The 17,017-nt window shown below is 45.0% G+C and overlaps 1 protein-coding gene across 4 annotated transcripts in view; it reads left to right on the plus strand.

Moving 5' to 3' along the window:
• The window catches only part of CACNA1A (calcium voltage-gated channel subunit alpha1 A), a 269,886-nt gene that overhangs the window by 15,960 nt on the left and 236,909 nt on the right, over positions 1-17,017 (plus strand). For all 4 annotated transcript variants that reach the window (XM_081900883.1, XM_081900882.1, XM_081900884.1 and 1 more), the window contains exon 2: positions 2,761-3,068. In XM_081900883.1, coding sequence (XP_081757009.1) covers positions 2,824-3,068 — 245 coding nt within the window. In that variant the 5' untranslated portion in view covers positions 2,761-2,823. The remainder of the gene's footprint in view (positions 1-2,760; positions 3,069-17,017) is intronic.

The following is a 17,017-nucleotide window of genomic DNA, read 5'->3' on the forward strand; positions in this document are numbered from 1 at the left end:
AAATCTGGGTGGCCACTTGGCAAAGAGGACAGTACTCCCACAACCATAATTGTTGTGCTGTGGCTACTGAAATTCTCTCTTCTACACGGAGATTTGGGGCGAGGTACAGTACAGTAGTGATGCCCAGCTCTATTTCTCTGTAACATCTGGATCAGGAGAGGCCATGCAATCCCTGGTATGGTGCCTGAATATGCTGGTGGGCAGGATGAGGACCAGCAAAACTGACTCGTGAATCCAGGCAAGATGGAGGTGCTGTGGGTGATCGGTCCCCAGGTCAAGATAAGTAGCCAATTGCCTGTTTTGGTTCGGATTGTACTGTCAAGGATTCTTTAGCTGTAATTTCTGCATTTCAGAGGGTTGGGCTAGATGATCCTTTAGGGCCCTTCCAACTCTACAGTTCTATGTGGCTGTTCCTCTATCCATCTCTGTCACTAGAGGCACAGGTGATCTCACTGAATTTGAGTGTTTTTTTCTAGCTTCAGCTGGTAAGAGACTATCACTATTCCTGGACTAGGGTAGCCTGGCCACTGTTGTCCATGTGATGGTAACCACCATGCAAACTAAGGTCTGGGGGCCAGATCTGGCCCAATCACCTTCTTAATCCGGCCTGTGGGTGGTCCAGGAATCAGCGTGTTTTTACATGAGTAGAATGTGTGCTTTTATTTAAAATGCATCTCTGGGTTATTTGTGGGGCATAGGAATTCATTCATCCCCCCCCCAAAAAATGGTCTGCCCCCCCAAGGTCTGAGGGACAGTTTGCTGACCCCTGCTCTAGACTCAATGATTGCAATGCACCCTACGTGGGGCTGCCCTTGAGACTGACCCAGAAACTGCAGCAAGTGCAAAGTGTGACAGCTTGGCTGCTTATTGAGGCAGACGACCACCATTATGCTATGCTGCTGCTGAAAAATAAAAAAGTCACTGGTTGCAAGTTAACTACTGGGCTGCCTGCTGCACAACAGCACTTCCTCTCCTTGTGTACAGCCCCCAATTTGTTCCCCTAACTCTCCAGAGTATATTTGGGGTGGGTGAGAGCAGAGGGAGAGGAAGTCCCGTTGCACAGGAGGAAACCCTTGCACTAATGGGGCAGCTTTGTTGGATGCAGCCCTCAGTGCCCTTCTTGGAGGGAACAGCTTGCTGGAACGCTGAGCAGGTCCCACTTGTCTTCAAATGACATTTCAGATCGCTGGCTTGTGTTGTCGTGGGACTCAGGGAAACTAATGAGGAAAAGAGAACAACGTAAAGGATCAGGAGACTGAAATAAATTTTGAGGGCAGAGCTGTAAGTGGAACAGCTTGTCAGACTTTCCTTCTGGCGGTGGGATAGTCAAAGGTACTAAGCTCAGGCACTGCAGGTAGTGCCTTCAACGAAAGAAGAGTGGCAGGTGAAGATGATGGACTTTGCAGAACTGGTGATGCTGACAGGAAAAATCTGAAACCAGCGTGATCAAGTATTCCAAAAGGACTGGAATAAATTTATATGATACAGTGGACGCTTGGGTTGCGAACGTGATCCGTGCGGGACGCATGTTTGCATCCCGCAGCAGCATGTCTGCGCACACCCGGGTTGCGATTTGGTGCTTCTGCGCATGCACGACCGCCGAAACCTGGAAGTAACCTGTTCCGGTACTTCCAGGTTTCGGCGGTCTGTAACCCGAAAAAACGCAACCTAAAGCGTCTGTAACCCAAGGTATGACTGTATTTGAAAGATTTCTGTAAGCAATTAACATCACTAGCAGGGTTGTCTGAAGACTTGCAATGATAAATTTTCAATCTTTCTATATTTATTTAAATTTTGAGCCATTTTGTAATGAGTGTAATTAGAACTGGAAAACGTACAAAATGCAATGATATAAAGGTTAATTTTGAAAGCCATGAGGTTGTGGGGAAGGAAGTCGATAGGCTCTAAAGAGGCAAAGTGGTAAAGTGGATAATGACGATGGAGAACGGTGCTGTATTGGGTAGGATTCGGAGCTAGCAGGGATGACCAAGTAATTTATTGCTAAGCTGGCTTTCTCCTTGAAAAAGTTGATTCCCTTTCCTGTGTTTTATTATTTCTCGGTGGTGAGAGTGCCCTCTTGTGGCCAATACTTATCTAGACAGCTATGGCAGGTGCTGCAATGCCTGGGTGAGATGGCAGTTATGTGGTTTGGATCTGGGTGGTGGTTGTTGTTTTTCATAGCAAGCTAAGAGACAGTCTAAGGCCTGATGTTGGGTTTGTACTGGCAATAGAAATTCCCTCAGGGCCTAATTATCTTTTGTTTATTTTTAGTTGCTGTACAAAATCTCCCAAGGGCTACAAACAAACAAACAAACAAAAGAACCAAAAAGCCAATCGCCATCCAGCTCTGAAGACAAAACCCAGAATCCTCTCGGCCTTCTCATTCTGACCTCCCCACTCTTATCAACTTCCCTCCTGTCAGCCGTACATGGCTAACACGGACAAGCACCTGGAATTGGAAGAATTCCTTAACGTTATTCCACATATAGACCAAATTCTGCCCTCTGAGAAGAAACAGCTTTGTTCATTCACAACTCCCTAATTTATTACCTTAGATTACTTACAGGTCTGTGTAGGCAGAAGTGGGTGGATAGCTTCTCCTGTCAAATTAAGGGAATGTTCTGAAGCAGCCAGGGGCTTGGGTGGAATTGCTTTGAGTGAGCCAGTTTGAAAAAAGAGAGCCTATATCTCTCTGCAGCCACTATATCTAGCCAATCTGTTTCACTTTTTCTTTTCTCCCCTTGTGTTCTGTGTCCACAGCTACCCCTTGGGCAGGCAGCCAGCCAGGCAGAAACCTCTGGGGTCTCCACCCAAGTCCCATGGATGGCGAGGCGTGCTGTGGTCCGAGCATCCCTTTTGTCCCCTCCCAGCTACTATGAAGCCGTGCACGATGGGCGTGGGCCTACCAGCCCCGAGTACCCTTTCCTTGGCAGCTGGTACCACTACATGGGCCAGGAGCCGCTCTCGTACAAGCGGCGTGGAGGCGTGGTGGATCACCGTGACATCATCATGGCTCACCAGGCCCACAAGATCCACAACACACCCCAGGCACAGCGGAAGGAGTGGGAGTGAGTATGCTCAGATTCCGTTGTTGAGCTGTAGCTGTTCCTGAGTTTCTCTCAAGTAGGCCTGAAGCCATGCCACTTACTGCCTGCCTCCTCCCTCCCCTCGCTGGAGAGCTCCTCCTTTCCATACTCCATTGCTAGGCACACACTCCCAGCCGCTGCCAGGCCTCTTAACTTTCCCTCCTCTTCATTACCTTGATCTTCCACCTATTTGTGACTCCTTCATTGTTCTGCTGATTCTTGTCAGTCTGTACCAACAGCCTTTGTCCAGACAGCAAGAAGACCTGTTCTTCATTCTCTCCTTTGTTGCTGGTGTTCTGATGCTTCCCAAGATTTCTGCTGATGAATCCAGCTCTGGTACCGTATTGGGGACTAAACCCTATAACTCTGCTATGTTTGTTCCTTTTGAAATAGGATCTTCACATTCTGAACTTCTGGTGGCTTGTACTGTTGGTTTTAAGAGTGGTGCCAGCAGGGGTATGAAACACTTGCATATGAGCTCTGAAGTAAGCCCCATTCCCATTTAGTTCAGTGGGGCTCCCCAAGAATGCCACGTTCAAGATTGCAGCCTAAGTTATACATAGTATTGCAAGACACACCATTTCTGCGTAGTTCAAGGACACATTAAAACATGCATGTAATAGATAAGACAATGAAGCTACACAGCCAGACATCTGGGCTTTCAAAGAGTTCCAGTGATTAATAAGCAAAAAGAGGCTTCTGTAAGTTTCTGATGAAGTGGGCTCTGCAATAGTATTTGCCACAATTAACCTGTTGGTTTTTGGGGTGTGTGCAGGGGTATGCATACCCCTAAAAATTTTGTGAATCTAGGTTTAGCCTCTTTGAGGGGCAGTATTTCAATATGACTAGGAAAATGAGAATAGCCCTAAACATTTTTTAAAGGAAAAAAAGCACTGCATTTAAGTTTACATTACAAACTGACTGCAAACATCACCTATTGGTTTTTGAATCACATGGAAAAGACACTAATACTCAGTTTAGGTACAGACTAGTTAATTTCCCCCAGGAACTATTAGGGTTGCATTAAAGGAATTTCCCTGTGCCTATGGCTGCTCTCTTCACTGGTCAGTAGTCTAGATGGACCAGAGATCCCTCTTTAGTCCAAGCAGGATTCTTAAGTATCATTTATTAGGATGGCAGGAATAATGATAGTGCAACCTACTTTAGGTCAGTGAAAGCCAGTTCTGGGTCCTGAATCTGATCCACCAGTTGAAGACAAGTGATCTGGCCATCTTGAGATAATCTGGGGGAGACAGATATTTTTCCTGTTGCATGTGACCAGAAAAAATGGCCAAAGCAAGGGAGAGCATGGCTATACCTGCACTCCTTCAAACATATTTCCACAGAGCTCACATGTGTTCATACATTGCACCTGTCCATTGCAGGTTTCAGGTCATCCTAGTCTTCTATTGCCCATGTGGCTGATGGAAGAGTTTGGGGACCAGAGTAGACATGGCAGAATTCCCACTGTCAATGCAGGTGTCTTAATTGGAAGGCACACTTTCCCCCTACAGAACACCACCCATATTTCTGATTTTTGTACAGCTGTACAATTCAAGCAGCCCAAGCAGCTTCTGTGGCTTTAGAGGTTAATTGACCTTCAGGGTAATTATAAGGATGCTATAGGTAAAAGGTAAAGGACCCCTGGAGGATTAACTCCAGTCCAGGCTTCTTCAACCTCAGCCCTCCAGATGTTTTTTTTCCCCTACAGCTCCCACGATCTCTAGCTAGCAGGACCAGTGGTCAAGGATGATGGGAATTGCAGTCTTAAAACATCTGGAGGGCCGAGGTTGAGGAAGCCTGCTCTAGTCAAAGGTGACTATGGGGTAGGGTGCTCATCTTGCTTCAGGCCGAGGGAGTTGGCGTATGTCCACAAACAGCTTTCTGGGTCATGTGGCCATTATGACTAAACCGCTTCTGGCACAACGGGACACCAGAGTGCAAGGAAATGCCGTTTACTTTCCTGCCACAGCGGTACCTATTTATCTCCTTCTACTGGTGTGCTTTTTGAACTGTTAAGTTGGCAGAAGCTGGGACACAGCAACAGTAGTTCACCCCGTCGCATGGATTTGAACTGCTGACCTTCTGATTGGCAAACCCAAGAGGCTTAGTGGTTTAGACCACAGCGCCACCCGTGTCCGTATAAAGAATGCTATAGATAGGTACGTGAGACAGAAGACTTGATAGGCTTGTTGGTTAAAATCTAGGTGTTAGGGAGGTGACCTATCATTGCTGCAAAGTCAAAGAAGGTAAGCCAGTGGGGTCACATTACTTTGCTGTTTAGAAAAGCGTGGCTGTGAAGATTTATCTCTACTGCCCAAGCTCTGTTTGGTTACCAGTGGCCAGGAAACACAATGGGTCTTTTCACTCCGAGTTCCTTTTCGCTAGGGAGACGTGGTGCCAAACTCTGTGTGAGGTTAGTCATGTGTTTATACAATCATGCTTAACCTAGATGCTTTGAAGAAAAAGTTGCAGTGGGCCCCCAATCTGGAATGTGACTCTGAGGCTTTATGCTTCCTCCCCCCTGCTGAAAATCACTCCCTCCTGGCTGCCTTTTGCCTCCCCAAGTGCTGTTTACTGCAAACGGCACCAGTCAGGTGGTGAAGAATTTCCAGCATCAAAAAGGCAAGGACCACCCAGTTGAGATCAAGATTGTGTTCCAGATCAGGGTCTCATGCCTGCTCATCTCCAGTCAGCCAGGTTAAACATGCTGGCTTAAACATGAGAATAACACAGAGCACACATAGTTCGGCTCTCACTTACAGGGCTATCCTTCCCCTGATAAAAAGGGAACTTAGTCCAATCTGATTGTTGCACAGAGGGCCAAATCCTGGGAAACTAAGGGGCCCGCATTGCTTCTTGGGAGCCCATTGTGGAGGAATCCCCCATCTGAGCCAGAAGCCCCAAGTTAATATTGACACTGGCGCTCCCCAACACCCCCGCACTCCCTCATTTTCTTTCCAAGCCATTTTCTTTTTTGCTGCCTCCAAGAAAATCCCATCTTGTTGCCTTGGAAACGCTGATATCTCTAGCAGAGGACTATAGTTTTACTGAGGGCTCAGCCGGCTTGCCTGGGGGTGGGGAGGATCAAAATTGAGGGAAAGGGACACCCCCTTGCTGGGGAGTGAGACAAAACAACAACAACACCCTGCTATAATGTGGGACTCAGCTGGCACTGGAGAAAGCTGCAGTGACAACCATTGTGAGGCTGCGATGCAGTTGGTACTCCATAGCCACGTACAGGGATTTCTTGCATAATGTGTGGGTGGGGATAGACCGAGAGCATGGATGTCAACTGAGCAGAGAATGCTTCCGTCTCTCTGCCTTGGCATAGCGCTTTAGCACAGGGATTCCCTGAACACCATCCCACCCAGATCTGAAATGGATAGTGCCTTTCAGATTTGCACTTTAAAAACAGCTTGTGGGACATATGAAATGTTTGCACAACTGAAGTCAGAATGGCTTGGTGATTTGCTTGTGTAGAGGCTTTTCTGCTCCCTGTCATGAATGCTATACCAAAAGCATTTTGCATCCTTACCACCAGCATTTCCCCCCACTGGCAGCAAGTAAAAGACCCCCCCCCCCCTATTTGGATTGTGCATGTTTGGCACATCCGAAAGGTAATAAATATGCTTGATGACAATTTTGGATAAGTGACACTGCAGCCAGGAAGGGGTATCTATCTCTGCACTATAGTGAGGACCTTCCCTTATGCTGTGGATTCTTACAGTAGACACACACTATATTTGACACGCTATATATTTGGCACACTCTATATTTTGATAGGAACAGTTATGTGATGAAATGGACCCAGTTACTTTAAGCATGGTAACTATTGTAATTATCATTGGTACAGCTAATGGCCAGGCTTTATTTGCAATGCTGTCTTCTGTGAGCAGAAAACATGTTTTTTTAAATAAAAAAAAATTCTGTGTGATGGGCTCAAAGTATTGCTGTTGGAGAAGGTGCTTTTTAATTTCACTCAGCAGTTAGTTGATTGCAAACCACAGTCTTTTTGAAAACATTGATAAATTTCAACTGACTTGGAATTATTTCCTTAGGTGACAAGTCATAATTCATGAACTTATTATTAGAAACTTGAGCTGCAGTGTGTATAGTTTACACTGGGACTTAAATATCAAAGTAACAAATTGCAAAATGTCGATTGATGAATTAAGCAAAATATGAAATGGCAAGAGGATTTGAAATGCCCCTTGGGAAGTTTCCAAGTGAACTGTGAATTTCCATTTGAATGTAAACATTGACACACACACACACACACACACACACACACACACACAAATGTGGTGGAGTGGGGGATTCAATCTAGCACTGTTATAGAAATGCATCCTTGGTCTTTATTCAAATAGATTGAGAGGTAGGGTGTGTGTGTGTGTTTGTGTTTACAGGGTCATGGGAAGGAATGGACAAATCCATTGGATCTGATCTTAAAATAGTCTAGGATAACCAGATAATTCAGGCTTGACAAGGCATGGCTGTCACTACCTTTGCTAATGGAGGCTAGTGAGGCCCATCATAGGGTGGAGAAATTCTGGGCCATTTCTGGTTTGCGTCAGGGGTGTGGTAAGCCTCCCTAGAGATCAAGCACAATCATCTGATGAAATAAAAATGTTTCCTCCCCCACCTGCCAAACATACATATGTGTGCTCACAACTGCCAAGATCCAGATATAATTCTAGCATTGTTCTCTCTGGGGGCTTTTTGCCCCAAAGATGTATTGAAAGAGACATCCATAGAAACATATGCGTACTAAGGATTCTTCTCTTGCTACTATAGTGCTGGGGCCACAATGTGGTGTCCATGAATGCCACGCTGCCCTCAGACACCAGTCTTGGTGCCTGTCAAGGTCCCCTCACCCTCCCAATTTATATTTGTTCTTTTTGGCAGGGGGAGGGAGAGCTCTTTGGTTTTGTTTTTCCATGGGTGATGTTGGGCTGGGAGGCAAGCAAAATGCAAGTATTCAAACAGCCAACCCTCTTTACCTCCTTTTCTCCAGAATGCTTCTGGTCCCCAGGTGAGGGTGCTTTGCTTGCTTATTTTTTGTTGGTTTGCTGTGCATTTTGTCTGTTTTTCTTCTTCTTTGAGAATGTTGTCTGACTAGTTTGCTTGTTTGGGCTGCTTGTTGGAGGGGTGTTTTGCCTGCTTTGTCTTTTTGTTAAACTGGGGTTATTTCTTATAGGCTATGTATAGGGGTTTCACTTGTCTGGAGAGTGGGGCGGGGAAGGAAGAAGAAGAGGAGTTTGGATTTGATATCCCGCCTTTCACTCCCTTTAAGGAGTCTCAAAGCGGCTAACATTCTCCTTTCTCTTCCTCCTCCACAACAAGGAGCACTGCCAGTCTTGACTTCTGTGAAATGGGCTTTTGTGGTAGTTTCTTAGATTTTCAAATGTGCTCCGGGCCCCAAAAAGGCGGGGCAGCTCTGATCTAGAGATTCACATTGCTTGATTTAGTTAGGCAACTTTGTACTGTTATTTCTTTGTACTTTGCTAAGCCATAGATTAAAGTAAAGCATGGTTTAATGTGTTTGAGTGCTTTGCTGCTACTGTGCACTTGCTTGCTTTTCAGGGGACGAATCAGGCTTGTTGCATATCCAAATCCAGGCTTGTGGCTTGTTTCTCTTTGCTTTTGGCTTACCATTCGTTTGTTGTTGTTGTGGTGGTGGTTGTTTTGAAGAAACAACTGATAAGCCTGGGTTCACATGTCACAGCGAGCTAGACTCTGTCTTCTTTCCTTCCCTGTGCAGCAGTCGGGAGTGGGGGAGGAACAAAGTGCTCATGCACATTAAATCATAATTTATTGTAAAAAAAATGGTCTAATGTTGCGTGCAAACCAGGCCAACGTCCCTCTACACATCTCCCCCCTGGCCTTTATTTTCTATGCATGTGCTTTTTCTTATCAACTTCTAAGATTGTTGAGCTATGATGTTCTGAAATCCATGCCTTTTGTCCGGCTGTCCTTATTCCTCCCTTGTTGAGCAGTTTTGTGATTGCTTTTCCCTGGCTGTCTGCAGTCATTGTGTTCTCAGACAATTCCTCCTTGTTTGTCATCATCAGTTGTAAAATAGGTAATCCTCAGGTAGCTTGTCGGACCTTCTGTCGCATGCATATGTTGGCAACTTTCAAGATTTTTCTGTTGCCTGTTAAGTGTGTGTATGTCTACCCTCCACTCTGGCAGATTTAGGATTTGCAGAGTTTTGATGCAAGGGGTTGAGAGAGACAGCAGAGCAACTATAGCTGTTTGCCGCCTCTTAACCTGTCAGCTGGGAGGGGGAAGACAGTGAGGAGCATACCAGGCAGAAAGGCTGCAAATGGAGGCTTTGCCTAATTGCTGAATTCTCTTTTAAAGCCATCCAAGCTGGTGACTGTCACTGCCTCTGGAGAGAGCAAAATGCATGGTTTAATGGTGTGTTGCATAAATAAGTACTTTCTTTTGCCTGTCCTGAATCTTGAAACATTCAGCTTCATGGGATGACCATGAGTTCTAGTATTATGAGAGATGGAGAAACACTTTTCTCTATCCACTTTCTCCATGTCATGCATAATTTTATAAATTTCTGTCATGTCACCTCTTATTAGCCTTTTCCCTAAACTAAAAAGTCCCAAATTGTGTAACCTTTCTTCACAGGGGAGTCACTCCATCCCGTTGAACATTCCGGTTGCCCTTTTCTGAACTTTTCCCAACTCTAAAATACCCTTTTTGAAATGAGGTGATCAGAATTGTACACACAGTATTTCAAATGTGGGTGCGCCATAGATTTGTATCGGCATTGTGATATTGGTAGCTTTTATTTTCAATTCCAAATGATCCGTAGCATGGAATTTGCCTTTTCCCACAACTGCTGCACACTGGGTTGACATTCTTTGAGTTCTCCACTACAACCCTGGCCAGACCCCATGAGCATATATGTGAAATTAGGGGGGTTTGCCCCTCCATGCATACCCTCCAACATTTCTCCAATGAAAATAGAGACATCCTAAGGAAAAGTGGGACATTCCGGGATCAAATCAGAAACCAGGACGTCTTCTTTAAATAAGGGACATCCCTGGAAAATAGGGACACTTGGAGGGTCTGTCCGTGCATCAATATAAACATTTGTTTATGTTGAACTGCCTTTGCTAGTTTACAGCCCATTCACCCAGTTTGGAGAAGTCCTTCCCCATCCCTTTTCATATTAACCACCCTTTAGTATCAGCAACAAACTTGGCCACGTCACTGCTCACTCCTAACTCTAAATCGTTTATGAATTAGTTAAAAAGCACAGGTCCCAATGCCAATCCTTGAAGGACTCCACTTGCTGTCCATCAAGAGAACTGCCCATTTATTCCTACTCTCCACTTTCTGTTACTTAACCAGTTGCTGATCCATAGGTCCCCAAAGTTGGGGGGCCCTTGCTTCCTGTTATAGCTGCTGCCACTGTCACTGTTTTTACACTATGGACCTTCAAAAACACTTCTCCGCATATTAACACTGCAATAAAATGCTTTCCTATGTCCAGCACATGGGGTATTGTCTAAGTATTGTTGTGACTATTGTTTTTTGCCAGCTTCTCCTATGACTGATGCCACCCAGGCATCCCTTTACTCCCTTTAAAAGCTACCTCCTAGTCATGTACTTCGCCCCAACCATTATGCTAAAATGTTTCCCCTGCAGTTTAATGCCTTTAATAGCACAGGGCATGAAGGCTGTGATGTGAAGCAAGTTACAATGAGAATATTCTGGTTGTGTGAATGTGCGTAGACCTTGCGTTTGAGATAATCATTTCCCCCCCACAAATAAACTTCTTGCTCCTTGACAATTTCCTGCAAACCCACTGGGTGGCACTCATGTTCTCCCACAAACTGATTCAGTAATCTGTGCAGAGGTATTTCTTGAGCTGATACAGGGAGGCCATTAAGCAATCCATAGAGTTTTCTGGTCATTCCAGAGACTAGAATAACAGATTGCTCATGGTCCGTTGGTGGGGTCACAGACTCCTGGGATCCTCTCTCTGGCTGTTGATAACTGCATCTCAACTAGCAAGCTTTGGTCACACACAATTTAATGGTATATACCGTACTCTAAATTGATAGAGTGATATATTTTACATACTAGCTTACTTGTGTTGGTGAAAGAGCATCTAATTTGCTGTTTTGGATAAACATGAGATTGAAGCCCAATGATTTCAATGGGTGTATTCTTGTGTATGACTTTGTATTTAAACCATACATCCCCTGACTCACCCTGAATTCAAACTCATTCAGTGTTTATTTGAATTTCAAGTGCCTCTGCATCCATCACACTACATATTCGGGTGACAGGATTAAAAAACAAAACACTTTTCTCAGGTGAAATCTTTCCAATACCTTCATGGTACTGCCTCTTTAAAAAAACACAAAAAATAAAACAATGAGGCAGTAAATACAAAGCAAACCACTAGGTTGTGGTTTGCGTGAAAAGTTGAGTTGATCTTGTGGATTTTGCAACAGCTAGCCAATGGTAAGAAATTCAACTTGATATAGACGTTGCAGTGCCAGTTTCCTATCTTTACTGATTTTCTTACATTTGTTTCCTGTCTTCCTTTTGCTATGGAACCCAAGGGTGGGATTCAACTAATGAGTGGGAGCCCTGTGCAAGGGCTGATGCTTGTGCAATGGGACTTCCCCCCCTCCTTTCCCCCACCCAAAAGCATACAGCGGGAAGAGAGAGGGGATCATTCTGTCTGGCAAGTCAAAATGCTTGGCTCTGATGGAGCAATTACCTTAGCGCAGCACTGAATTGCTTCCCAAGGTGGCAGTTACCCATCCAGGTTCAGACCTGCTTTGCTTCAGTAATGTGGTGGCCTTATTTGTTACTTTCCTTTCTCCATCTAATGCTATATGTTATAACTAAATCTATTCTCATTAGTAGCCTTTGAAATTTGATTAAGCTGGAAAAGTAGGAGCCTAGGTAACTGATAATAACAACCAACTCTCAATAGGTGGGAAATATGGACCTATTGGCTATGAGCATGACTGGGGATTGCCAGCCCTTAAAACCCAGGCATTCTAGTACCTAGGAGAGATTTGGGTGGCACTCTGTATTTTTATGGGTGAAAGCAGAAGGCATAGCTTGGTGACTTCTTTTGGTAGATCTCACTGGTCTCCATGGGATGGAATCAAGCACATAAGGCTGGAGTTGCTAATGCAGTGCCCCTAGGCACCATTGGCACCCACCCATTATCTCCTGCCCTCCCACCCCCACCAACCTCAGTTGGAAGTTACTATCTTCCCAGTGCTGCTCCTCTGGCCACGTGTAGCTCATTGGGAGGCCTTTGCTGCATATGGCCACTTCTGCTATGAATGAATGGCAGCAGGCCTTTGGGTTGGTTGAAGAGGAGAGAGAAGGACTGGTAGTGACTGAGTTATGCCACTGTGTGCATGGACTGGAGGAAAGTTAGGACAGATGAATTGATGGGGAGGCCAGGCAATGAGATGGGTGGATGGGGCCTTAAGGGGCTCAAAAGGAAAGCATGCTGGAGAGAGGGGAACCAGAGCTATGAGAGGGGCAGAAAGTGGGTCCTCTCTGTAACTGGCATGAGGGCTAATGTTGAAGACTGAGCAGGCTGAGGCAGCTTGACTTTTCATTTCAGCAACTGACATCTCCCAGTTAGGGTAGCCTGTACCAGTTCACTGATTTATGCTGATGTGTTCCAGCATCCCCCTAGAGAACACCCAAAAACAAACCCAGAAGCCCATTTTATTATGATACATGCCTTCTGCACCCATTTCAGCTGCCTGTCTGCTGAATTCCCGGTGGCTGACAGGAAGCTTGCTCCATCCCTTTCAGCAGTGTAGACATCATACTACTGCGAGTCTGGCAGCCGTCAGTCTGAGGCACAGGGCACTCCAAAAGAGGTCAGGTGACCCTGGAGTGGCCTGTAAGTGGTACAGAGAAATCTGTTTATGGAGGGATTTTGCCCAGGGACAAAGCTTCACAGAGATGCTTGTCATGCTAACCAGATAAGGTCTATTAATCAGGAAAGTATTTATGGGGAAGTCAGGCAGATGTTTGTGGGTCCCCAGTCCAAATCCAATTCTTCACCTACTGTATAGCACCTGAATTCTTTTGCTTTAAAAAAGAATATTTTCCAAGCATGCTCGTTATTTTTCAGGGGGCATTCAAGTTCATACTGGAACTTTAGGTTTGTACAATTAAAGTAGATTAAAGCTCTCTGTTACCCTAGCACAACAAATCAACTTTAAAAAAATAATGAACTTTTTGTGGTTTGGAAAGTGATGGGGAATTGCATTAAAAAGTGTGGGATGAACCAATGATTAATGGGAAGACGTATAAACAAACAAATCAGGGTGGATGCAGGATGAAAGCACATTGTTGCATAATCCACAAACAAATCAGAATGAATGGTCAGTAAGGAACAGATACATTCTAACCTCTGATTAAACTTTGTGCAACCAAATCAGGACAAATGCTCAATAAAGGTTGTCTGGAGAAGCCCCAACAGATTCTGTAGCTAAACCCATAAATGACAGGTAGGTATGAATTCCTTGGATTAAAACTAGATTGAGTCTGTTTTGCTTCATGAACATGCTTCAGTAGAGCATGTTTCTGGTCTTTTTGTTTGTGGAATTTCAGTTGTAAATGCACTAGAGTTATCTAGTGTGTAGACATTTACACATTGGCAAATAAAGAAGTTAGGATTCACCTTCTGTTGTGTGGCCTGTGTGTTCCGTCCTCCTACCTGGCTGATGCCCTGGCAATGCTTCCACAGGCGGGATTGGGCAATTGGCTGAGGTAGGTGGAGACCTTCAGGTATCCAGCCTAGGGAGGGTGAAGCCAGCCCGTGCTACTGGGAGCTGCCCTGGGATCTGGGGGGCTGCGCCCAACCACGTAAAAGGTGCCCCCCATTTGATGTGGGGAGCTGTCATTCTGCTGTTGGAGCCTAGCTGTGAAAAAGGCCAGAAACATGTTCTACTGAAGCATGGGCAACAGACTGCGGGGAATTAAGCAGGAGAAGAGTGGAGGGTTTAACCAAGGTAGCCAATGTAGGCCAGCATCTAGAGAGCAGTGCAACTCCCGTCATCCCTGATCACTGGCTGTTCTGCCTGTGGCTGATGGAAATTGTAATCCAACAGTGTCTACAGGGCACTTCTGGAGCACCTCTCATGTCCCCTTTGCCTTAAAAATTTGGGGTTGTTTGTGTGCGCGCCCGCGCGCACCCGCACAGGGAAACAACTAAAGATGGCACCTTAAATAAAAGCAAATTTCAAATGTACTGCATGTTCAGTTGTGCAGGTTTAGTTGCGCAGAGGTTATTCAGAGGTTTAGATGAGGGGAAAGAAGATGGCATATACCAAACAATAGTCACAGTTCCATGTGAACATCTGGCTACCCTAGATATAAGGATATATTTATTTATTTATTAATAAGAGAACGTTGAAATGGGCCAATAACTACACGAGATGTGCTTATTGTAGGTTGGATTAGCCCATGTGATTCCCTCCAAATGTTGTTGAACTACAACTCCAGTCATCTCTGGCAAGCAGAGCCATCAGACAGGGACAATACCCGGAGGGCACCACATTGTCCTGCTCTAGACAGTGTGAACTAACACTGCATGAAATAGAAACATGTATTTAGACAGCATCTGTTCATTCCCAGCTCTATCCCACTGGTTAGATTCCCTTCCCATTGGTATTCTATGCTCTTTCAATTTATCAATTTTTTACGTACCTTAGCCAAGTATGTACCAGCAGCCCCTGGATTGTTCTGTGGTAGACATGTCAAGGTTTCTCAGAAGACTGGTCACTGTGGAAAAGGTTCCCTGAAGGTGGAAGGCTTGAAAACCGCTGCTCTAAAGGATCTGTTTAAGCTGCGGTTATTTGGGCCATGGGTTTGGCTTGTCATTTACTATGCACCTCCCAGCATTACAAGGCTCCTGGGCACATCCGTCCTGCAGACTATAACACAGAGTTGGAATGACAGTAGCAGAATAACTGAAAATGCAAACTCGGTACAATCCAGGAGTCAAAAGGTGAATCAGTTGTCTTAAGTTCTTAGGAAAACATTGGGAGGGCCGAAAAACTTAAGAAAAGCGTGCTGGATCAGGCCAAAGGCCCAACTAGTGCAGCCTCTTGTTTTTACAGTGGCCAACCAGATGCTGATGGGAAGCCCACAAGCAAAACATGAGCGCAACATCACTTGTGCCCCTGATCCATTGGCCCATCCTGCCTCTGAAAGAGAAAGAAGTGCAACAAACAGCATGGCTAGCAGTCATTGGTAGCCTTGTTCTCCATGAATTGTCACCCTCCCCCTTTTTTAGAGCTATCCAACCCGGTGGTTGTTACATTTTATGGAAATGAACCCCATAGTTAACCATGTGCAGTCTGAAGAACTTCCTTTTACCTGAATCTTCCAACATTCACCTTCAAGGTGATCCCATGTTCTGATATTATATGACAAATGGAAAATAACTTCGTTCTATCCAGTTTCCCCACAACCATACATCATTTAATGCATTATGGCATCATGATATTGCCAATTTTATTTCCAATCCATTTCCTAGTTATCCCTAACATGGAATTCACCCCCCCTTTTTTTGGAGCTGTCACACACTCGATTGATGTTTTCAATGAGTTATCCACCACAACTCCAAGGTCTCTTTCTGGTCACTCAAATCTCTGGCATATATGTGAAGCTAGGAAACTTTTTTTATTTTTTGGCCCTCTGTGCATTAATTTATACTTGCTTATATTGAATCACCTTTACTATTCTAATGCCAACTACTTGAAGAAGGAATGGAAGCAGCAGAGAATGACTTCTTGGTGCCTCCATCTCTACTTGATAGGCGTGATAAGAAGTGCTCAGTCAGCTTTGGATTGAGTTTTACACCACTTACACTGCATTTCATCTGATTTGGTGGTGGCTCTTGAGGGTTTCAGACAGAAGGCCTCCAAGCCTTATGTGGAGATACTGTGGACTGAGTGTGGGATCTTTAGTGACACGTACCTAATCCTGTATACTTGTAGAAAGTGTGGTCCTCAACAAGTCTGTAGATTTTAGTAGAAAATTCTCGCCAAATTCTCCTTAGGAGATGGAAGAAACCAGTAGGTAAAGGTGGAGATAGTCTCTGTGCCATAGGGAGACTACCTGCTATTTCTGAGGGTGCAATACAATGGGAGGAAACAGCCCCAGAGTTCTAATGCCCTCTGCATTGCTTTCCCCTGCACAGTGGCAGGAGAGCTAGATGTCAACATGACAGAGCTGCCCCCAAGGCAGTAGTATGAAAAATCAACACGACAAGCCCGTCACATCTCGCTTATCACTTATGGAAGTGCGGCCGTTCTTGTCTAGTTCTCTCCCCACCCCCCACCCTTTGCAACTCATGGCTCAGCAAGCGTGAAAACTTATATTCTAGGAAACAAAAATAAAATACTGTAGAAGCTTTGGTAGGGACTTCCATCTCCTTGAAGGGATGGGAGCAGGTTGGTCTTTAGAGCAGCAGCAAATATTTGCTCTTGAAATTTTTCAAAGGGAGGGGGGCTTTCAGAAGGCATGAAAATCTCCCCCCATGCAGAACCCTGTTTACCACTCCTTACAGCAATTCTTAGCTTCTGTTTCCCTCCTCCTCTGACCCCTGCAGCTGCTCTCCACCATTATTTTATTTAATTTTGGAGCAGACATTCTCCTCACCTGAGAATGTTATTGTGGCATCACATTGCCATTGAAGGCAACAATCCCCATCTCCATTCTGATGCAACTAGTCGAGCATACTTGCATGCAGCTAGAACTGGATCAGGGCTAGCAAGTGTTGGCCCTGTTTCCTCAGCTACATGGATGTATTTCTTCCCTCAATAAACATTTTAGCACCGTTTAAAGTCCCATTTTAAAAAAAACCACACACATGAGGTTGCAAAAATGTTCATGACATTCCT

This window comes from Podarcis melisellensis (assembly GCF_964234715.1).
Source record: "Podarcis melisellensis genome assembly, chromosome: 2".
Classification (NCBI taxonomy): domain Eukaryota; kingdom Metazoa; phylum Chordata; class Lepidosauria; order Squamata; family Lacertidae; genus Podarcis; species Podarcis melisellensis.